At 46.3% G+C, this 24,102-nt stretch overlaps 1 protein-coding gene across 1 annotated transcript in view; it reads left to right on the top strand.

The window, feature by feature from the left end:
- Positions 1-15,473, top strand: part of LOC126087495 (uncharacterized) — a 153,667-nt gene extending 138,194 nt beyond the window's left edge. Inside the window, exons 66-72 of the mRNA XM_049905028.1 lie at positions 2,219-2,403; positions 3,656-3,861; positions 6,002-6,179; positions 6,877-6,986; positions 7,205-7,321; positions 7,444-7,585; positions 14,855-15,473. Of these exons, the coding sequence (XP_049760985.1) occupies positions 2,219-2,403; positions 3,656-3,861; positions 6,002-6,179; positions 6,877-6,986; positions 7,205-7,321; positions 7,444-7,585; positions 14,855-14,859 (943 nt within the window). The 3' untranslated portion in view covers positions 14,860-15,473. The remainder of the gene's footprint in view (positions 1-2,218; positions 2,404-3,655; positions 3,862-6,001; positions 6,180-6,876; positions 6,987-7,204; positions 7,322-7,443; positions 7,586-14,854) is intronic.
- The last annotated feature ends 8,629 nt before the right edge of the window (positions 15,474-24,102 follow it).

Genomic DNA, 24,102 nt, shown 5'->3' with positions numbered 1-24,102 from the left:
GGATGCTCTTGATCTCCTTTAATCCTAAGACAGCCCTGCCACGCAGTCACTCCCAGGGCCCATTCACAGATGAGGAAACTGAGGCTCGCTGTTCATTCAGCAGGTGTTAACAGTGAGAGCCTTCTGCCTGTAGGCACTGTTTAAGTCCTGGGAACAGAGCAGCAAACGAGACAGACAAAGCCTCTTCCCTGTTACTGAGCTCCCAGTTACTGAGGGGAGGCACACTGAGCATGCTCGCTATCTAGACCAGGAGTCGCCAATTTTCCTGTAAAGACCAGACCTTAAATGTTTTAGGCTTTGCGGGCCGTGTGGTCTCTGTTGCATAGTCTTCTTTTCTGTTATTTTGTTTTCGATTGTTCATTTTAAATAACCCCTTAAGTGCGTAAAAACCATTCTTAGCTCACAGGCAGTCCCAAAACAGGCCACAGGCTGAGTTTGGCCTGCAGGCCAGAGTTTGCCAACCCCCGACCTATCTAGCATGTTGGGTGGTAGATGCCATAGAAAATTAACAAGGCAGAGCAAGTGGGTTGAGGGGGCCATTTTAAATACAGCAGCAGTGGTCGGCTTTGAGTAGAAAGTTGTATTGGAGCAAAGACCTGAAGGAGGCATGGAAGGGAGCCTCGTGGATATCAGGAGAAGGGAGTTCCAGGCAGATGACACAGTCAGTGCAAAGGCCCTGGCAGTGGGTCCTGCCTGTCTGAGGATCATCTGGGCAGCCAGCAGGGCTGGAGCCTGTGCATGAGGGAGGGCAGATAGCTGCGTCCCAGTGGTAATGGGGTTCCAGTGGCATCAGGCAGTGTGAGGACTTTGCCCTCTGCTGTGAGATAGGAACTCACAGAAAGGTTTTCAGCTGAGGAAGGAGGTGGCTGACTTCATTTAGAAGGACCCCTTGGCCCCTGTGTTGAGAATAGAGACTATGGGGACGGTGCATGGGTAGAAGCATCTGTCCAGGAGAGAGGAAAGTGGCCCCGACCGCAGGGTTAGCATGGAGGGGTGGAGGTGGGGGCAGATTCTGGCTGTGTTTGGAAGGTCAGGCCTGCAGGATTTGCTGATGGATTGGATGTAGGTGGAGCCAAGATGACTCTAAGGTTTTTGGCCTCAGCAACTGGAAGGATGGCGTGGCCATTTATGGAGACAGGAAGACTGCAGGGAAGCTGACTGGGGGTGTTTGAGCTTCCTGTTGGTGTTGTGATTATCACCACAATCTCAGGCTTGAAAACAAGTTTATTGTCTTACAGTTCTGGAGGTCAGAGGTCCCAAGTCTGTCTCACTGGGTTAAAGTCAAGGTGTCGGCAGGGCCGGCTCCTTCTGGAGGCTCGAGGGGAGATCCCGTTTTCTTGCCTTTTCCAGGGTCTAGAGGCTACTCCTATTCCTGGCCCTTCCTCCATCTTCAGAGCCAGCACGGTAGCAACTCCATTCCTCTCCGACCTCTGCTTCCACCCTTACGTCTTCTCTCTTCTCTGACCTCCTGCCTCCCCCTTAGAAGGACCCTGTGATTGCATTGGGCCCACTGGATAACCCAGGATCATCTCCCCATCTCATGGTCCTTAACCACATCTGCAAAACCTCTTTTGTCACATGAGGTGACACATTCACAGGTTCCAGGGATTAGGACGTGGACATCTTTGAGGGCCTTTTTCTGCCTACCAGTCCCTGGGTGGCAAAAACGGTTAAATACTTGACTACTAACCAGAAGGTTGACGGTTCAAACCTACCCAAAGGTGCCTCAGAAGAAAGGCTTAGCGATCTGTGTCCAAAAACTCAGCCCCTGAAAACCCTGTGGAACACGATTCTACTGACACACCTACTGACACACATGAGTCAACTCTTGACTCAATGGCAACTGGTTTGAGTTTTTGGTTTTATTCTGCCTGCCCTGGGGAGGGTGTCAGAAGTTCCTTTCTGGATATGTTTGGTTTGAGGCACCATCAAGACACCCCAGTGAAGATGCCCAGTAGGCAGCTGGCATTCAAGGGTGAGACCTGGGCAGGAGAGTAGTTTGGGAATTGTCAGAGTTGACCCATTGCCCCTGGTTCCTTGGCTCTGAATTCCTGAACAAAAACTTTCCAGAACAAAGACAGTTCCCTCCCTAAAATGGTCACTGATAAAGTGGTATCATTTTGGGCCCCCTCTTGGCCGTTCCACAGCTAAGAAATGTGAGGCTTAGAAAGGCACAGCTGCTTGCTGTGGGTCCCTCAGCCCCACCATGTTTCCCCAGGAACCGACTTGTGGTGGTGACGCTGCCGCTGCTGCCGGCAGGGGACGAGCCCCTGGACCTGGCCCAGGTGGCCAGCTACCTGGTTGAGGAGAAGCTGCTGCAGCCACTCCAGGACCTGTATAGGGCCAACATGCTGGCTGAGTACTACAGACTCAAGAGCCGCCTGCTAGAGAGCCCCTTGGAATGTGAGTCCTACTGGCCCAGGACCCATCCACCCTGTGGGCCATTTCCTGGTGGTACAGGAAGCCTGGTAGACTCAGAGCCCAGCAGGGCTGGACTGAGGCCGGAGGGGAGGGGGAGCGGGGAGGTCTCCATTCTGGTCCCCCTCCGAGGCCCAGAGGTTACCAGACATCCCAATATCATATGGGACTAGAACTAGGGCTAAGGCTACAGAGTAGGCTTCTTGTCCAAGATTTAAGAGCCTGAGTCTAGGGCCCAGCAGAGGGGTGAGGAGAGTGGTGAAGGGCACCAGGCCAGCTCCCTCCCACTGACCCTGCTGGAGAAAAAAAGGCAAGCCTCCAATCCACCAGGAAGCCAAGGCCACTAATGGGAACCAGACTCCTTGGCTGAGCAGGCAGGGCCTGCAGCCAAGAGCTGAGGGGGCCTGGACACAGCTCTGCAGGCTGGGTGCCTGGGGTGTTTGCATCCAGTTCCATGCCTGCTGTGTGACCTGGGCAAGTCATCTGCCCTCTCTGGGCCGCAGTCTCCTCCTCTGTGAAGTAGACACTGCAGCTTGCCTGTTCATATAGATAACAGGCATGAGGTAGTCTGAGCCCAAGCCCTTAATGGGAGGACTCAAGTTCTTGGGGGAGCTGCTGGCACCTGGACTTGCTAAGGAGTGGGGTACAGTGTGTGGGGGGGGTGTTCATGTCCTCTCCTCATGTACCATACAGTCCTCTTATTTGAAGTATACAATTCAATGGCTTTTGTCAATATATTTACAGATTTGTACATACACCACCACAGTCAATTCTAGAACATTCTCATTACCCTAAAAACACCTGCACCCCTCAGTTGCCACCCTCAGTCTCCTTATCCCCCCCAGCATCTGGAAAGCACCCATCTGTGTTCTGTCTCTATGGAGTCACCTATCCGGGACATTTTATGTACATGGAATCATACTACATGTGGCCTTTTCTGTCTGGCTTCTGTCCCTCAGCATAATGTTTTAGTGGGTCATCCAAGTTGTAGCAGGTATCAGAACTTCATTCCTTTTTATGGCCTCCTTCATCTCAGGGAGGCCCTAGAGTGCAGGTCATTTTGTAGCTCTGACGTTCCTGGGGCCTGGCAACTGGGGCTGGGGGAGACCTGGGATTACAGGACCCGTGGGTTGTCCACAAAGTCCCTGCCCACAGAGCAGAGAGAGCCAGAGCAGCCTGGACATCCTACAGGGGGACACAGTGGCCCTGCTCACCCTGCCTTGGCTCCTCTTCCTAGACCACGCCGTGGTGGCTGGGACCAGGTATGTGGTGACCTTTGATGGCCAGGTGTGGGGCCTCGGTGCCCGATGCGGCAGGCTGCTGCTGGCCAAGGACTTCACTCACAATGCCTTCTCCCTGATGCTGAGCCGGGCAAGCTCAGGGCTCACGTCCCTGTCTGTGGAGCTGAACCACACAGCCCTCATCTTCTATCCTGACCTGAAGGTGAGTATACAAGAGCAGGAGGGGCCTGGTGACCAGGGGCAGATGGTAGGGGAGACAGCGCTGCCTCTTGAGACCGGTATCCATGTGACTTTGTGGGTACCCCCTTGACAGTGAGTGTAGGCTTTGAAATTGGACAGGCTGGATTCAAATAAAATCCTTGCTCTGTGTACCACTGACAAGCCATCTGATATCAGGCCTCGGCTTTTTCGTCTTTTAAATGGAGACAAGGGCACAGTTGGTGAGAAGGTTAAATGGGGTGATGCAGGCTTTGCAAGCAGCCACTGGGACATGCACCAGCCTGTCCCCATCTCATGCGAGAAGTAGAATATAAGTATAGGGTGGTGGTGTTAGTTGCCACTGAGTTTGCTGCAACTCACAGTGACCCTGCGTACAACAGCAAGGCCAGATTAACGAGGTGAGCGCTTAAGCATAATTACTTGGTAAATTGGGAACTCCAGTTCTTCTTATGGTTGTTGCTTTTCAGTCAGCTCTGAATCATGGCGACCCCACGTACATTAGAACCAAGTGTTGCCAGGTCCTGCACTGTCTTTGTAGTTGTTGGTATGCATGATTGTTGTATGCGTGATTGTTGTGGCCACTAGGGGGCTCATCTTCCAGCACTATATCAGACAGTATTCTGTTGTGATCCATAAAAGGGCTTTCATTGGCTCATTTTTGGAAGTAGATTGCCAGGCCTTCCTTCTGTCTTAGTCTGGAAGCTCTGCTGAAACTTGCCTACCATGGGTGACCTTGCTGTTATTTGAATCCCAGTGGCATAGCTTCCAGTGTCATAGCAGCATGCAAGTCACCACAGTACAACACACTGACAAACAGGCGGTGGAAGTACAAGGTAGACAAGATCATTTCAGGGTATCTGGGTGAAGGCCGGTCTTAGACACTAGGTAGGGAAAGTCATACCTCCAGTGAAGTGACAATTGGGCTGGTCCCCAAACGATGAAGGAGCCAGCTCTGCCACCGCCTGTGGGAAGGGTGTGCCAGGCAGAGGACTGGCAGGTGCAAAGGCCCTGAGGTGTGCTGTATTCATGAGCAGAAACAAGGCTGGTGTGGCTTGGCCAAGGTTCAGATTTTACTCTCCAAGGGATTGGAAGCTGTTTGAGGGTGTTATGGAAGAAGGTTGTGTTTTAAAATTTCACTCTGGCCACTTTGGGGGATTTGACTGTTGGGGGCCAGGTTGGAGCCTGAAAACCAGGTAGGAGGTCACAGCACTGCTACAAGTGAGAATGGGTCTGTTTCAGGATGTGTTTTGGGGAATACCACCCCCCCGCCCCCCCAGGGAACTTGAAGTGCATGTGAGAGGGAAGGAAGTCAGAGGTGACTGGGGTTTTTGGGTTAGTGGCAGTAATGTGCCATTTAGCAAGATGGTGATGGTCGGGGGAGGGGGCAAAACTCAGACTTGGACACGTTCAGCTTGAGGGGCTCAGAGACCAGCAGACAGCACAATGGCATTCGTGGGTCCAGAGCCTGATGTGTGGGAGCGGCCATGTTGAGGTGGATTTTAAAGTCATGGGTCTGAGGCCCCCAAGAGGCTGAGCAGGACTCACAGGCAGTGAATGGAAGAGAGGGTCTGACGCTAATGAGGCCACCCAGGGGCCTGGGTGACTGACAGGTACAGCTTTGGTGAAGCCGTGGGGGTAGAAGAGGAAAAGGAGCTGAAAATGTTGACTTGGGAAGGAAGGGACCCTCAAGGGAATTTTGTTGTCAGGAAGACTGAGAGATGGCTAGCTGGAGGGAGTTTTAAAAACAATAGACACTTGGGCATGTTGACAGTGTTGTTAGACTGTTCTGGTACCGAGAGAATAAGGGGCCATCACTGGAGAAAAGCTGAGCTCAGGCAGCTATGCACCTCAAACAAAACTCAAGGCAGCACTTAGAGCAGGTGAATTTGTAAAGAGACAAACAGTAAGTGGTCTTATTGCATGCCCCCAGGGGGTGGCATTTTACCTAAAGTTCCTTTATGTTCCCCACTGACCCAGCGCTCAGTGGTTGAAGCTGGGCGGTCCACTCTGGGCAGTCTCCTCTCAGGCCCACAGGCGAGGCCCTGGGGGCAGACCCTGCCAGCTGCCAGCCATGCCCCGGAGCCTGAGGCTGGCCATCCTACTCATCCCCCATCTGCCCACAGACGTACCAGCTGTACAACCCCTCCCCACCTGGGGAGCACTGTCTGGACCCCGATTTGCCTCCTGCCACAACGAGGAGGGATGCCCCTAGGATCGAGCTGGCTGGTGAGAACGGTGTCTCCGTCTCCTGTGACACCCAAGCCAGCCTCTGCAGCCTGACACTGGACCTCTGGCGCCACGGTGGGTCTGGGCCTGGTGGGCAGCCTCTTTACCCTGTATCCCAGTGCTGGGGTGACGGGTTCCAGGAGCAGCATTCTTGCCACCCTTGTGAGCCTCTCTCAGCCAGCTACTCCTCCTTGGGGGCTCCCAACCTGAACCAAGACAACATTCCAAGCGGCTCTGGATTGGAAGGATGACCCTCAAAGTCCATGTCTCCACTTTGATCCCTTCCGGGGTGGGGCACTCCCTTGTTGACTGCATACTGAGCCTCATCTAGTCCTCATGGTGAGGATCCCATTTATAGGCGCTCTTAGTCACGCACCCTCACTGCAGAGCCGGGATTTGCACCTGGAGCTCTCGGACCCCATAGTCTGCCACCCTTTGGGGGATGCCACTCAGGTGTGAGACTAACTCTCAGCTTCCCCCCTCTATCGGGCCAGGCAGCCCCAGAAACACTTGTGCCCTGGGCCACAGAATGCCTGTTAAGAGCTAGCAGCCAGGCCGTTGTGGGGCTGGGGGGGGGGGGGGCACGAGTGGCATCTGCAGTCCCTTTCTCTCCTGTCTTCTCTGCCTCTAATGGAGGTACAAAGGCAGGGTGGGCGGGAGGGGTGAGACTCTGCCAGCCCTGTGTGCCTTATGCTCACCCCACGCACACACGTCCTGGCGGAAAAAGCATAAGAGTGCACGGCCCGCCCTGTCCACCACACCCATCCCACAGGTGTCTCTGCCGGCTTACTGGGCACCAACAACAATGAGGCAGATGATGAGCTGATGCTGCCGGATGGCACAAGGGCCAGTGGCCTGGAGGAGCTCACCCAAGCCTGGCAGGTGAGCTGAAAGAGGTGGCCCCAAGCCCAGTGGGTAGCTCAGCAGCCCCTATTCCCTGGGACCTGTGACTGACTTATCAGGACTCCGTGGTGGGGGGAGAGACAGAAGTATGTGTGGCGACTGGCTGCAGACCTGAGCAAAGCCCAGGGTCGGGGCGGATGCCCCTGTCCAAGCCTGCCTGAGAGAGAAAAGGCCTGAGCCTGTGTGTGTCCCTTCAGGTGGGTGGTGACTGCAAGAGCCCCGAGAAGCCTCTGCAGGTGTGCCTAGGGCCAAGCCCCATCTGCCGGGCCCTCTTCCAGGATCCCCACTCCAGCCTGGGGAGCTGCTTCAGTGTGGTGAGTGCGGCTGCGCCTGGACCCCAGGGAGGCCACTGAGCAGATGGACCCATGTCCTGATCCAGCCTGTGTTCCTCCTGAGGGACAGTGGGCAGGGACATGACTGTGCTGCTGGATTTCAGGTGGACCCCACCCCATTCCTCAGCCTGTGCCTCCAGGACACCTGCGGCCCCCAGGAACTCCAGCCTGCCTGCAGCCTCGCGGCTGCCTATGTCCACCTGTGTGCCCGGGGCTTTGTGCCCCTGGACACTCCTCCATACTGCGGTAAGCTGTCCCAGCCAGTACCACTCTCCCCGTGTCTGGGCTGACCTCTGCTTCCCATCCCAGAGGGAAAGCCAGTTCCTTTGTCTTAGCCCAGGCCAGGGAGGACAGCTCCATTGTCATACCATGTGCTAAGAGTCAAAACCAAGTTATGTCCAAAAAAAAAAAAAAAATGTCCAAAGGAGTACTTAATAAGAAAGAGCAAAAGACGCCCACCCAGCCAGGTCTAGAAAGCCCTGCGGCCAAGGAGACAAGAACTCTAGGGGACAGGATGGTAAAAAGGTACCTCCTGAAAATTTACAATCACATACCTACCCTTAGGGGGTTTGAACGTACACCCCTTGCGATGTCCGCAAACCCCTGGGACATACCTTTCCACCAACGCTGTGCAGGGTTCCCACAGCTAAAGCCCACCAAACAGGCATGGGGGTGGTTATGGATTGAATTGTGTCCCCAAAAATATGTGTTGTAAATCCTAATCCCTATACCTGTGGGTACAGTCACTGAGATTAGGGTTTTCTTTGTTATGTTAATCACTTTTGAGATATAAAAAGAGCAGATCACACACAGAAGCAAGCACAAACAGGGAAGATAGGGATGCTAGATGCCACATGAAGACCACCAAGAAATTGAGGAATAGAAGCTGAAAGAGACAAAGATCTTCCCTCAGAGAGGACAGAGAAAGAGTCTTCTAGAGTCGGTGCCCTGATTTCAGACTCCTAGTCTCCTAAACTATGAGAAAATAACTTTCTGTTACAGCAGCACTAAGAAACAGGAATACCCAAAATCCATTGCCACTGAGTCGATCCCAACTCACAGCAACCCTCTAGGACAGAGTAGAACTGCCCCACAGGGTTTCCAAGGCTGTAAATCTGTGGAAACAGACTGCCACACCTTTCTCCCTCAGAGCAACTGGTGAGTTCAAACTGCTTACCTGTCGGTTAGCAGCCTAGTGCTTAACCGGGGTACCACCAGGGCTCCCTAATGACAGGAGCAGACCCCCAAGAACATCAGATGATAGAATTAGTGGCTGTCTGAAACTATTGAAACTATTAAAGATATAAAAAAAAGAAACTGGATAAAATGATAAGCATACTCCTAAAAATAATTTCTAGAAATGAAAAACATTCACTGAAATTTAAAATTTAACACATAGGCTCAAGAGCAGAAGAGAAAATTAATAAATGGAATGTATGAAAGAGGGAGACTGAAATGAGAGCGTCTAACTTGGCAGAAAGGTCTAGTAGCGATCTGCTTCCGAAAGGTCACAGCCTTGAAAACCCTATGGAGCAGTTCTACTCTGCACACCTGGGGTCGCTGTGAGTCGTACTCAACTCGAGGACAACAAACATGTCTAACAGGAATTCCAGAACGGGGAAATATAGTTCAGACACATGAATCCTTAGATTCAGGAAGCAGAAGGTATCCCAAACCTATTGCCGTTGAGTTGATTCCAACTCATGGCAACCCTATAGGACAGTAGGACTGCCTCATAGGGCTTCCAGGGCTGTAATCTTTATAGAAGCAGACTGCCACATCCTTCTCCCGTGGAGGAGCTTGTGAGTCCAAACCACCGATCTTTCGGTTAACAGCCAAGTGCTTAAACATTGTGCCCCCAGGGCTCCTTGAAAGTATTCCAAATACTATAAATAAACCCACAGCAAGACACAGCAGAGTGAGACTGCAGAAAAACAAAAGCAAAGGTCCTAAAAGCTACCAGAGAGGAAGGAAAAGAGATTACTTTTTGTTCCTTGAAAATAGACAACACTCTCCAACCAGCAACAACAGAAGAGAGTGGAATAAATCTTTAAAGCATTACAAGAAAATAATTGTCAAGCATTATGAATTGAGTTCTGTCCCCCAAAAATATGTGTTGTAAATCCTAAATCCCTATACCTGTGGATGTAATCCCATCTGGAAATTGGTTTAAAACACACCCTAATTAACATAATCCTATCACCCTTGAGATATAAAAGAGCAGATTAAGCACTGAAAAGACACAACGATCTTCCTTCCCTTAAAGCCAGTGCCCTGAATTCAGATTTCTAGCCTCTTAAAAAAAACCACCCACTTGTGTATTTCTGTTATAGCAGCGCTAAGAAACTAAAACATCAAAATAGGTTTGAACTGGGTATTTAACTATTAAGATTAAGGATGAAATCAGTTTTCAGCACCGATGTGTCTGAGTGGGCCTCCCTAAAGGAGCCTGTCCACGCCCATTGGCTTATGTACTGCCCACGGCTGCTTTCACACAACAGCAGAGGCAAGTAGTTGAGACGGAGACTGTGTAGCCTGCAAAGGCTAAACTGTTTCTGTAAAAGCCCAGATAGTACAAAATTTGCTGATCCCTGGTGTGACCCAGGAAAGCAGAAGGGAGAAATCAAGATATATGAATGAAATAGGAAAGAAATGAACCACAGAGAAGCTTTTTAACAAAAAATGTTAGGAATGAGCAAGAGGTCAAAACTACAGATCCAGTAAAGATTTTTAAAAAGTCACTAAATGACAAATAGTCTACACGAACTATAGCCTCACCTACTGTGTGACCAGAAGAACTAGATGGTGCCCAGCTACCACTACCCACCATTCTAATCAGGGACTCAACAGAAGAACCCTGATGAGAGAAAAATGTGGACCAGAACCTCAAATTCCTAAAAACAAACAAAAAACCCAAAAAACAGACCCCCCCCCCCCAAAAAAAAAAGGCCAGACCTACTGGACTGGCTGAGTTTGGAGGACTCTCCGAGACTACTGCCCTGAGATACTCTTCGAACCTTGAACTGAAAATAACCCCTGAGGTCACCTGGTAGCTAAATAACAAATTGGCCCAGAAAATAATATCACCTGTAAGTACTGTGCTCCTTTAAAAAAATCACCTCAATGAGATCAAATGGTCAGCAACTACCTAAAAACAAAGATGAGGAGGAAAGGGGGCAGGGAAACTAGATTAATGGAAACAAAACAGAATGGAAATATTGTAAAAAACTAAACACACTTAAGATGAAGTCCAGCAGGTGCACTCCTGGGCGTTTATCCGGGTGTTGTCAGCCGCCGTGGAGTCGATTCCAACTCATGGCAGCCCCACAGGTTACAGAGTAGAACTGCTCCGTAGGGTTTTCTTGGCTGTAATCTTTACAGAAGAGTTTGCCAGGGCTTTCTTCCGTGCTGCTGCTGGTGGGTTATCTTACCCTAGGAAGATTAAAACCTGTGTTCACACACAAATTTGTACACAACTGTCGGTAGAAGCATTATTTGTTATAGCCCAAAAGTGGAAACACCCAAAGCACCCTCCAGTTGCTATACGGTTAAACAAACTCCGGTACATTCATACCATGGACGACTCCTCAGCAGTAACAAGAAATCAACTGTTGTCACACACAACAACTTGGATGGATCTTAAGGGCATTATGCTGAGTGAAAAAAGCCAATCTTAAAAGGTCACGTACTGTATAATTCCATTTACATAACATTCTTAAAGTGACCCAATTATGAATATTGAGAACAAATTAGTAGCTGACGGGTTGGGGAGTAGGTAAAGGAGTAGGATGAGGGAGTCTCTAAGTGATGACGGACCTGCTCTGTGTCCTGACTGTGGTGGCGGTTACACAAATCTATACATGTGATAAAATGACATAGAACTATACACACATACGCTCCCAATGTCAGTTTCTGAGATGTCAGTTTCTGAGTTTTGACATTGTCCCATAATTACGTCAGATGTAACCACTGGGGAAACTGGACGAGAGGTATGCAGGACCTCTCTCTGCTACTTTGCAACTTCCTCTGAATCTATCATTTCAGATTAAAAAGTCTTTGAGAAAAATTTCCCGAAGCTGTTGCAGAATAGAAAAATAGAAAAAGGAAACTTGCCTCTCCCCACCCAATTTTAGTGAAGTTAGTATTAGGATACCAAAACCCCACAAGGATCATAAAAGAGAGGGAAAGTAGAAGCCAACTGCATGCTTGAACACAGATACAAAAGTCCTGCAATACACATAAGATAAAACTTGGGAAAGCCAGGACCTATGTAAGGTGGAAACGTGTCAGAGGAGGAGAACGCAAATATTTTTCGCTAAAACGAGTGATATAAAAGTGGTGAGATTGTACCATCAAAGGCAGAAAGCTTTAAGACCCGGAAAAACAAGGCAGTCCTGTTGAGTTCTGGCTCTCGCAGGCTTCACTGTATTAGTAAACCAAATTCTAAATGTTCAAACAAACAGCTAATGAAACATCATGACCACCTGGGATTAATCCCTGGAATCAAAGGATGGTATTTAACATCAATATACTGAAGTAGGAGCCCTGGTGGCGCAGTAGTTAAGAGCTATAGCTGCTAACTATAAGGCTGGCAGTTCTACTCTGTCCTATAGGGTCACCATGAGCCGGAATCAACTCGATGGCAATGGGTTTATACTGAAGTAGGTAATTCAGAACCACCCTCCTGGTGGGGCATCTGAGAAAGCTGGATAAGCCAGAGAAAATGGCATGTTAAAAGCATCTTGCTCAAAATCCAAGGGAGGACAGAAATCAAAAGAGCCCAGCACTTTACGACAGATTTGCCCCGTGAGTAGGTATTTGCCGATCCTGAAGCGGCAGAGGAAAGGCTAGCTGTGCTGGTAGGATTAGGATGTTAAATCAGAATCTCATACCAGCCAAGCTGGGGACCTAATTAGCCATCACTCACTCTGGATCATGCCCCCAAAATGCTGAACCCTAGGAGTGAGGGTGAGCTACAAGTAAACCAGTCCTACACAGGCCAGGCCTGGCTTCGAGTCTAGAGAATCTGAAGCTTGGAATTCAGACTGCTAGTATCACTAAAAACTAGACACCTGGAAAAAGCAGTTGAAGAATCATCCTCCATTCTAGGCCTCAAGTTATTTCTACAAATAATTTTTAAAACATAATAGATGAAACCCTAAGAGCAAGAACCAGCATGAACAGGCACAAACTCAAGGGATTCAGATATTGAGTTTATCAGACACAGACTGTAGATTTTGGCCAAGAACTAGAAATTATTAAACGTACAATATATCTGAAAAAGAACCAAAAAAAGACATTATAAAACTATGAAGGATAATGACTGAAATTTAGAATTTAGCAGATGGGTTTTAAACCATGCACTGTTGTTGTTAGGTGCTGTTGAGTTGGCTCCAACTCCTAGTGACCTGATAGACAACAGAACGAAACACTGCCTGGTCTTGCACCATACTCACAATCCTTGCTAGGTTTGAGCCCATTGTTGCAGCCACTGTGTCAATCCATCTCATTCAGGGTCTTTCTGTTTTTTCACTGACCCTCTACTTTACCAAGCATGATGTCCTTCTCCAGGGACTGGTCCCTCCTGATAACATGTCCAAAGTACATGAGATGAAGTCTCTCCATCCTTGCTTCTAAGGAGCACTCTGGCTGTACTTCTAAGACAGATGTGTTCATTGCTCTGGCAGTCCATAGTTTATTCAATATTCTTTGCCAACACCATAATTCAAAACTATCAATTTTTCTTTGTTCTTCCTTATTCATTGTCCAGCTTTCACATGCATATGAGGTGATTGAAAATAGCATGCCTTGGGTCAGGCATACCTTAGACATCATTAAAGAAGTAACTAGTGAACTAGAAGATAGATCAAAAGAAACTAAGAATGCAGCACAGAGACAAAGAGATGGAAAATATAGATGAAAGTAAGAGACAAAGATCATAGAGTGAAACGTGTAACATTCATTTGGTTGGCATTCCCAAAGCAAAAGGGAGAATGAAGTAGATGCAATATTTGAAGAGGATGGTGAGGAATCCACAGATTCTGGAAGTCCAATAAATTCCAAGCAAGATAAATAAGTCCACACCTGGCTATGACCAGAAAATAACAACTTTTGGCAAGGATATGGAGAAATTGGAACCCTCCTCCACTGCTGCTGGGATTGTAAATGGTGCAGCTGCTGTGGAGAACAGTTTGATGGTTCCTCAAAAAGTTAACATAGAGCCACTATGTGACCTAGCAATCCCAATCCTTGGTTTATACCCAGAAGAACTGAAAGCAGGCGTGCAAACACCAGTATTCATTGTAGCCAAAAGGTGGAAATAACCCAAATGTTCATCAACAGATGAATGGATATACAAAATGTATCTACATACAGAAAAAAAAAAACATTGCTGAGTCGATTCCGACTCATAGCGACCCTGTAGGACACCGTAGAACTGCCCCATAGGATTTCCAAGGCTGTAAGTCTTTATGGAAGCAGACTGACACATCTTTCTCCCACGGAGTGGCTGGTGGGTTCAAACATGCAACTTTCAGTTAGCAGTTGAGCAGTTAACCACTGTGCCACCAGGGTTCCTTGTATCTACATACAGTGGGATATTACTCAACCATCAAGAGGAGTGAAGTCCTGATACTTGCTACAATATGGACCAACCTTGAAAACATACTGAGTATAACCAATCAATCACAAAAGGACAAATGTATGAGCCCACTGATATGAAGTCTCTGGAATTGGCAAATCTGTAGAGACCAAAGTTGATTAGTGGTTACTGGGGGTGGGAGGGAGTGGAGAGAGGAGAAGTCATTCTGTTAAAGGTGGTGGAATAATCTGGAAAAGGATAGTGGTGATGGTTGCACAACATGGTAACATAATCAGTGTCACTGATTTGTATGTAAAAATGTTGAATTGGCAAATGTTTTGTTACTGTATTTTTACCACAATAAAACAACTAAGAAGAAAAGAAATCCACACCAAGACAAGTAGTGAAACTAGAGCAAAGATAACAGTGTCAGAGGGAAAAAAGATGACCTTCAAAGGACTAACAAGCCTCACCTGTCAGTCCTTTGAAGGTCAGGCATCACCTCCAAGACCTTCCCTTGACCCCCCTCCACTAACTCAGGTGCATCCTATGTTCCCAAATCCCAGTGTGCTGAGGTTCTGTCCTCTCACTAGGCTAGCTAGGGACGCCCTTCAGGCAGAGACCAGGTCTTAAGTCTCCTGTCTCCAGGGGGCCCACAGCAGGGCCTGACACTGCCTGAGCCTTCAGTAGATGCTTGTTCAACTTCTGAGCGGCTCATGCACCCACTGCACTCACAACGCCCCGCAGAGGCAGAGAGCCATGGAACCATCCCTGACACTCTTACAAAAAGGGGAGAGGGTGATGGGAGACACTGCTGGGCCTGCAGAGGGGCCAGGCTGTAACAGGGGCCTTGGCGCATCCCAGGGTAGAACAGTTGGACACCCTCTCCTCTGGACCCTGAGCACAGCCTGACTTCTCTCCTGTTCTCATTACAGGTTGAGCTTTTGCCTAAGCCAGCTCCAGGCTGCCAAAGACATCAAAATCATTCACCTTCTACCACAATCCCAGCTGCAATATCTGACTCTCAGCAAGGTCAAGATTCTTGGCCGGGGCAGAACCACCCTCACGAAATGCCAGGAAGCTCTGAGAAAACCGAACCTGCTCCAGTCCAAGGAAAAAAAGAGCTGCTGTCATTGCTTTCAGAATGCTTCCGGTTACAGGGACTCGCCACCTGGTCTGGGTAACTCTGCATCCTTAGTACCTACACTGGAAACTAGGGGACAGCCTGGCCACCTGCCCTCACCCCCGGAAGGGAGTTTGCCTCCAGCACTTGCTAAGATATTTACTTCTCATCTGTAATTTCTGATGCCTCCACACATGCCCTGGGCTGGGCCTGCAGAGGGTGACACACAGCAGGGCTCTTCCTGGCTGTGTCCCCTTCTGTCCAACAGCCACCTGGGGGTTGGCTTCCTCTACCTGCTGTAGGGGTCTCTCCTGAGGCACGAGGGTCCTTTAGGGGAACTAATGGTCCCAAGTCCCTTCATCAGGAACCAGGTTGAGTAACCTCCCTATTTGGGGTGCATACACTGGAATTGAACATTTCGGGAGCTCTTGAAGGGTTTTTTTTTTTTGAAGGGTAGGTTTCCATAGACATGTGGTAAGTGCACCCCAGAACTCAAGCCCTGAGGATACAGTGTTCAAAATTTTTTACTTTGTAATTGCGAGTAGGGGAGGAGGTGGACGTGCTCTTCCTGTGTTTTTGACTGGAAAATAAAGCTGGCTGAACCCCAGAACATGTGATCTGATGCTGGGCCTACCCCACCCCTAGAGAGATGGAGGAGGTGGGGGTTCTGTGACATCTGCCCGCCAGCAGGGGCCTGGCGCCAGCCCCCTCCATCCCAAGGCTTTGCCCCAAGCTCAGAGGGTCCAGATTCCAGAGCAAAGGGAACCAAGTGTGAGCCAAGAGGAGGGGGGTGACTGGAAGGCCAGATGCCAGACTCCTGGCCTCCCCACAGCAGGGGCTCAAGAGAGTTTAGAAGAGACTCCAGGGTGAGTGGGGCTGGGGAAGCCAGTCATGTACATTCCCACACTCCTGTGGGGAGGAAGAGGGTGATCTGACTTACCGAGTACCTGCCCTGTTGTTACCTATTACAGTAAAGGGACCCTGAGCCCAGGCACTGCTGAGTGCCTTTCTTAGACATTCCAATAGCCCATTTAATAGAAGAAGAAACTGAGGCTCAAGGGACTTGCCCAAGGTCTTACAACTAGCAAAACGGCCAGACTGGGACTGGTCTGAGCTTCTACACAGGCCACGAACTTCTGCTTTTGCAATAGCATCGTGCCATAGATTCCACCATTTAAGAAAGAGAGTCAAGTGAACACTAGCCATGTCCCCAGCCATAGCAGGTGCTGGTGGTGTTGGGTGCCATCCAGTCGAATCCAGCTCATAGCAACCCTACAGGACAGAGAAGAACTGCCCCATAGGGTTTCCTAGGCTGTAATCTTTACTGGGAGAAGATCACCAGGTCTTTTCTCCCATGGAGCCACTGGTGGGTTCTAACCATTGATCGTCGGTTAGTAGCTGAGCGCTTAACCATTGTGCCACCAGGGCTCTTTCCGTAGCAGCTAGTGCTTGTTAGTTTTTTTCCCTGATACACGTTAAAATGCCCATTGAGCCATCTCGTGCATGACCAGAAACGTGTCTACTCAGCCCAGGATATTAGGGGGGAGATGGTTCACAATGGAGAGCAAATGAGCTGGAAGGCACAGGGCAGGGGCTGAGGCAGTTCAGAGTCTGATGCGCCCGAAGTCTGCAACCACCTAACTTATTAGTTTCTATCTGCTTAATGGCAGGAAACTGCAGAAACCTCTCCAACCTGCCTCCCAAACTCATCAGTCAGTGTCTACCTGGAACACAGCAGTGGGCTGGGCACTGTCAGGGACACAAAGATGGACAGATAGTTCTCCCTTCTCAAGGTGGAGCTGCCAACATCAACACTTCGCAGTTGCGTTTGTGTGTGCGTGCACACACAGAATTTAATAAAAAACAGGAAGGGGAATAATTCAATCGAAAGACCCATAAATATTCATGTCTACAGTATATAAAGAGCAAGTACAAATGAATAAGAAAACTGGAGTCTCCATGAGATAATTTGGTTAAAGGATACAAGCAGGCAATTCAAAAGAGAAAAAATACAATTGAGGAATAAACATTAGGGGGGAGGGGAAACAGACAGCATTATTGGTAATCAAATGTGAATTGAAATAACCATGTATAATTTTATCTATTACTTTGCAAAATAAATATGTAAATAATAATACCCAGAGTTGGTAAGGCTGTTGGCAAAACCCATACCATACCCTCACATTCTGTAGCTGGCAGTTTCAGTTAGTATAACATCAGTAGTGTGTTTCAAGAGCCTTAAAACAATTCATTCCTTTAACCTAATAAGCCCACTCCTAAGACATCATCCAAAAAGGGAGGGAATAGAAATATAAAAGATTCCAAAAAAATTTCAAAATAATCTCATTATTCAAATGATGAAAAGTCATAAGCATCCAACAGGGAAATGGTGTTTCAAAGTTTTGGTTCACCAATTTGATGCATTATTTTGAAATCATCTGTTAAAAAGTCCAACATATACCAATGTAGTAACATGACAAAAAGATTAATCTCCAGGTAAAGCAGGAAACAAAGATGTCACTTTGATGATTAAGGTGCGCCTGACCCAAATCACCTTACATGTGTGTGAAAGCTGGACAATGAAAAGGGAAGACAGAAGAAGAATTGATGCATTCAAATTGCGGTGTTGGTAAAGAATACTGAATATACTGTGGACTGTCAGAAGAATGGACAAATCAGTCTTAGAAGAAATACACCCAGAATGCTCCTTAGAAATGAGGATGTTGAGACTTCGTCTCACTTACTTTGGACAGGTCATGGGAAAAGACCAGTTGCTAGAAAAGGACATCCTGTTTGGTAAAACGAAGGGTCAGTGATAAACAGGGAAACTCTCAATGAGATGGAGTGACACAATAGCCATAATAATGGACTCAAATATACCAACAATCATGAAAATGGCACAGGACCAGGCGACGTTTTGTTCTGTTGTATGTAAGGTCTCCGTGAGTCGGAGCTGACTCGATTGCAACTAACAACAACAGAATCAGGAAACAAGATTGCATAAGATCTGCACTAACGATGACAGCAGATGTGAAATCCAGACTTTCTGGGACCATGGAGGCTAGATGAATCCCTGAAACTATTGCCCTGAGATAATCTTTAAACCTGAAACCAAAAATATCCCCTGAAGTCTTCTTAAAACCAAACAGTAGCTTAGCTTAACTAGCAAAGAATGTCTGCCATGAGTATTGTGTTTTTAAAAATCTGTCTAAACCAATAAACCAAACTTGTTGCTGTCGACTCAATTCTGACTCATAGCGACCCTATGGGACAGCGTAGAACTGCCTCCCAGGGCTTCCAAGAAATGCCCAGTGGATTTGAAGGGCCAACCTTTTGGTTAGCAGCCGAGCTTTTATATATGGGATCAAACTGACAACAGGAACTCGAAAGGTTAGATAGGAAGCTTAGGGGCAGTGAGTTGATGTTAACGGGGGAGGCACAACTCGGAAAAGGAGGTGAGCATGGTTGAACAACTTGAAGAATGTTATCAATGTCACTGAATTGTACATGTAGAAATTATTGGTGTATGTTCTGCTGTGTATATTCTCAAAAACAACAAAAATAAATTATATATATATATATAAAAAGAACAACTGCAGACGGACAGTAACTAGAAGGGAACCTAGAAAAACTGAAATCTTTCAGCTATGAAGGCTGGTGTAATTGCAGATGGCCATTTCTCCTTTAAAGTTTCCTTTGTAAGTATTACAATATGGGTTGTATAATAATTACAAATTTTAAAAATTAAAAGGAAGGAAGGCAATATGATGGTCAAATGAAGTTTTTGTTCCCCCCAAAATTGGGGCAGGGGGACTGCTGGAGCTTGTTTATATGGCAGAAGTGTCAAGAGTGAGCGAGAAGGTGGAGACAAAAGGTAAGTAAGTGAGGAAGATGAGGGAGACTAAGGAGGCAGGTACCACTTCCTCCTTGACACTGAGGTCTAACCCCAAGGAGAAAAACATGTGAGTCATTTCTTGGAAGAAACCTCCATCAATCCCATTCTTGCCATGTGTTGGGGCTATAATCAAATGAAAGTGTGGCCATTGAGTGAAGGCCTGAGTTTTGCAGCAGACATGGGAAAGGAAAAAAGTGCCTCAGGCCATTTTCACATTCGACCATTGTCTAAGCAAGGGAGGATGCTGACCAGGTCAGCATACATCTTAGGAGAATCAGAGTCAGCTTTTATTATCCCATCTTGCATCTCAATTATTCCTTTAAAACAGAGTGGGTGGAAATGAGGTCACCTGAAGTCTTCTGGCCAGTGAATTTGGGATTCTGGAGAGGGCTGGACAAGCACCCTAGACCGCTGGCTGCAGAGGGTGCTTCCAGCAACTTCCCTTTGCCTCAGTGGCTTTGTGGGGAGATATATGTCTTAGACAATTTGTTTCTCTTAGATCAGCTTGGAAGCATGTAAAAGGCTTAATAAATATATTAACCATAAGATGGTGGCCTTACGTTAACTGAAAAGTTTTACTGGGGAGAGGGGGAAGGTGTTAAACTAATCAGGGCAAATAGGGAAACTCTAAAGACTGTCTATGCAAGCAAGTTTGAAAACCTGGTGGAAACGGATATTTTCTAGGGAAATGAAGTACCAAAAAGTATTAAAAAGAGAAAATATGTAACTATACTAGAAGAAACTGGAAAAATTGTAAGAAAGATACTGCCTCCCCCAAACCACATGGGGGTGGGGGCCACCTCAGGCATGGGTGAAGTCTATCAAGCCTTTAGGAAGGCTAAGGAAGCCTGTAGAACATTTATTATCAAAGCCAGAAATTATAGCACAAAGAAGGAAAACCACAGATCAACTTCATTTACAATAAATGCAAAAACCCAAAATAAAATATTAGCAAATAAAATCCAAACCCCAAAAAACCCACTGCTGTCAAGTCAATTCAGAGTCATAACAACCGTATAGGACAGAGTAGAACTCTGCTCCCCTAGGGCTTCCAAGGCTGTGAATCTTTACAGAAGCAAACTGCCACATCATTCTGAGGAACAGCTGGCGGGTTCAAACCACTGACCTTCTGGCTAGCAGCCAAGCGCTTAACCACTGTGCCACCAGGGCTCCAAGTAAAAATTCAACCAGGACATTAAAAGAAGAAATCACCAAAACCAAGTGAGACTTGCACAGTGTGGCAAGGATGGCTCAATGTAAGGACATCATTTAATTTACTTTATATTAATACATTAAAGGAGAAAAATCATGGTCATCATATAGATGCTGAAAAGGCATTTGATAAAACTTACTATACATTACAAAAACTTCCGTTAAATTAGAAAGGTTACTTTCTTAATATGATAAAATTATACACGGATACTCACACCCATCATGCCAAAACACCAGCACCATCTGTAACAGTTGGAAGCAACGGAACCACTCCATCTGTTAAATTCTGGAGCAACAAGGATCCTTACTACTGTTATTCGAGAGATTCTAGCTGATGAAAGGTAAGAGAAAGAAGTAAGCCATTTAAGGAGGACATGAAATATATTGATCCTGGAAAATTCAAGAGAGGCAACCTAAAAATACAGCAAACAGAGATTTCACCAAGGGGTTGGCTGCAAAATTAACATCCCAAGACAAATAGTGTTTTAAGAAAAATCATCTACAGGAGACCAAATGGTCAAAAATTACTCTGAAGTGAAGATGAGACGGTAAAGGGGTGGGTACATTAGAGAAATAGAAATGGTACAACCAGAATGGAATGAATGTGAATAATGGCGCATTGGGAAAAATGTAACCAATATCAGTGAACAGTTTGTGTAGAAACTGTTACATGGGAACCTAATTTGCTGTGTAAACTTCTACCTTAAATGCAATATTAATTTCAAAAAAATTAATATCTTTCTACATGAATAAAATTTCCCTGGAAAAAAAAAAACACATAGCCTCCCTCTGAATAAACAGCAAGCAGTTAGAAAATTCATCAGAAGACAATATCCCATTGACAATAGCACTCAAGAATGCAACAAGAACAACAAAACACCTCCCAGAAATAAATGCACTAAAACGTGTTTAAATTCTACACGAAGAAATGTTTAAAAGCTTCCACGAGATAGAAAACAGTTCAAATGCACAGAAAGCCATACTGCCCGTGTTCATAAGTATAAAGGTTCAACATAAAAAGATGCAATTACTAGTGCCAAGTGTCGGCGAGGATGTGGAACTGCGGCTCTCACACTTGCTCATGAGAATGTCATATGGTGTGGCTAGTTTAAACAGTTTGGCAGCTTCTTAAAAAGTTTAACATAACTAATGAACCACAATTACTACAGCCTCCATCAGGCTGAGGCCAGCACAACTAGATGGTGCCCGGCTACCACCACCGACTGCACTGATAGGGATCGCAATAGAGAGTCCCAGACAGAGCTGGAGAAAAATGTAGAACAAAATTCTAACTCACAAAAGGAAAAGACCAGACTTACTGGTCTGACAGAGACTGGAGAAGCCTCAAGAGTATGGCCCCAAGACCCTTTTAACTCAACACTGAAGTCACTCCTGAGGTTCACCATTTAGCCAAAGATCAGACAGGCCCATAAAACAAAACAAGACTAAATGAGCACACCAGCTCAGGGGCAACGATAAGAAGACAGGAGGGGACAGGAAAGCTGGTAACGGGGAACCCAAGGTCGAGAAGGGGAGATTGATGACATGTTGTGGGGGTGGCAACCAATATCACAAAACCATATTGTGTTGTTTAATGAGAAACTAATTTGCTCTGTAAACCTTCAGCAAAAGCATACACACACAAAGTTTAAAATAATTTACCATAAACCCGATGACTTCGAGTTAATTCTGACTCATAACGACCCTACAGGACAGAGCGGAACTGCCCCAGAGAGTTTCCAAGGCTGTAATATCTGTGGAAGCAGACTGCTACATCTTTCTCCCACGGAGCGGCTGGTGGGTTCGAACCACCGATCTTTCACTTAGCAGGCGAGCACTTAACCGTTGTGCCACCAGGGCTCCTTAAATTTACCATATGATCTAACAATTCCACTCCTAGGTATCTACCCAAGAGAAATAAAAATACATGCTCACACAAAGACTTGTACACAAATGCCCCTGAACTGATGAATGAGTAAACAAATTGTGGTACGTCCACACTACGGCATACTACTTAGCAATCGGTAGGAATGATGTTCTGATACATATTACAACATGGCTGAATCTCAAAAATAGTGTGCAAAGTGAAAGAAGCAGTTGCAAAAGACTGCACATTGCATGATTCCATTTATATAAAATATCCAAAGCAGTTGCCATCGAGTCAATTCCAACTCATAGCCACTCTAGAGGACAGAGTAGAACTGCCCCATAGGGTTTCCAAGGAGTGACTGGTGGATTTGAACTGCCAATCTTTTGGTTAGCAGCCATAGCTCTTAGCCACTGTGCCAACAGGGCTCCATAAACTACCCAGAAAAGAAAAATCGATAGAAACAGAAAGTAGATTTGTGGTTGCCTGGGGTTGAGGGTAGGAACAGGAGTGACTGCAAATGGGCACCAGGAATCTTTTGGGGGGGCAGAAATATTGTAAGGCTGAATTGTAGTAATGGTGGCACAACTCTGTAAATTTACTAAAAAATTTTGAATTGTACACTTAAAATGGGTAATTTTTAAGGTATGTAAATAAGGCCATTAAAAAAAGTAACTTCTTCTTAAACTTAACCTATAAATAAGGTGATCTTAATAAAAATATGAGTGCGTGTATGTGCACGCATAATGTTTAACTAGACACACTGATTCTAAAGTTCATAAACTTAAAACAAGAACCAACCAGGAAATTTTTTTTAAAAAGAATAACAAAAAGCAACTAATACAACTAGATACTATACTGTATTAAGCTACAATGCCACAAGAATTAGGACAATTTGGTACTGACGTATGTATGTATGTATGTATATGTACATAAAATGGATCAAGGACACAGAAGATAAGACCCGGAAATAGATATAACATATTCAAGAAGTTAGTATATAACTAAAAAAAGACTTCATTTCAAAACAGTGGAAAATACTCCCTAGTTATTGGTATTAGAACAACTGGGTAGCATCTAGGAAAAAAATTGTTAAATTCCTCTACTTTATTCCTTCCATCAAAATGAATTCTAGATTGGTCAAAGATTTAAGCATAAAAAAAGAAACTGTAAAAACACTAGCAGGACCCCCCCCCCCCAAAATTTTAACCATCTCTTGCAGGAAAAGCCTTTCTAAGCATGACTCAAAATCCAGAAATTTAGAAGAAAATTTCAGAGTTTTTACAACATGTCATCGACAGTCCAATCCAAAATGAGTAGCTATGTTAAACAGGAAAATACAGTTAATATAATGTGCGTGTGTGTGTGTATTTGTGTCCCTGGGTGGCACAAACAGCTAAATGCTCAACTACTAGCTGAAAGGTTGGCAGCTTGAACCAACCCAGAGGCACCTCAGAAGAAAGGGATGGTGATTTCCTTCCAAAAGGTCACAGCTTTGAAAACCCTATGGAGCAGTTCTACTCTTCACACATGGGGTTGTCATGAGCTGGAATCAACTTGACAGCAACTAACAACCATGTATATATTTATGTGTGTGTCCTAATAAAAAGTTTTAAAAGTCTGCATGGCCAGCCACAGTAAAGTAGCTATATTAAACTTACCCACCCCCATTATAAACAACTCTAGAACTAGACAAAATACAAAAAGCAATTGTTTGCATGAGCTAAATAGTGCAGCACAGCGCTGCAATCCTTGAGAAAAGGGAAGTACATGAGCGAAGTCCACATTCTTCATGGCTTTCTGCTTAGGAACATTTTTCTTTCCTTTTTTAATTGTGCTTTAAGTGAAAGTTTACAATTCAAGTCAGTTTCTTATACAAAAACTTATACACACATTGGTATGTGACACTAGTTGCTCTCTCTGCTCAGCCCACTCCTCTCTCCACCCTGTATTTCCTGTGTCCATTCAACCAGCTCCTGTCCCCTCCTCTGCCTTCTCATCCGGCCTCCAGATAGGAGCTGCCCACATAGTCTCATGTGTTTACTTGAGTTAAGAAGCACACTCCTCATCAGTATCATTTTATGTC

The sequence above is a fragment of the Elephas maximus genome, chromosome 12 (genome assembly GCF_024166365.1).
Source record: "Elephas maximus indicus isolate mEleMax1 chromosome 12, mEleMax1 primary haplotype, whole genome shotgun sequence".
In the NCBI taxonomy this organism is placed as follows: domain Eukaryota; kingdom Metazoa; phylum Chordata; class Mammalia; order Proboscidea; family Elephantidae; genus Elephas; species Elephas maximus.
The sequence above is the reverse complement of the archived record's forward strand: the minus strand, read 5'-3'. Positions and strand labels throughout refer to the sequence as shown.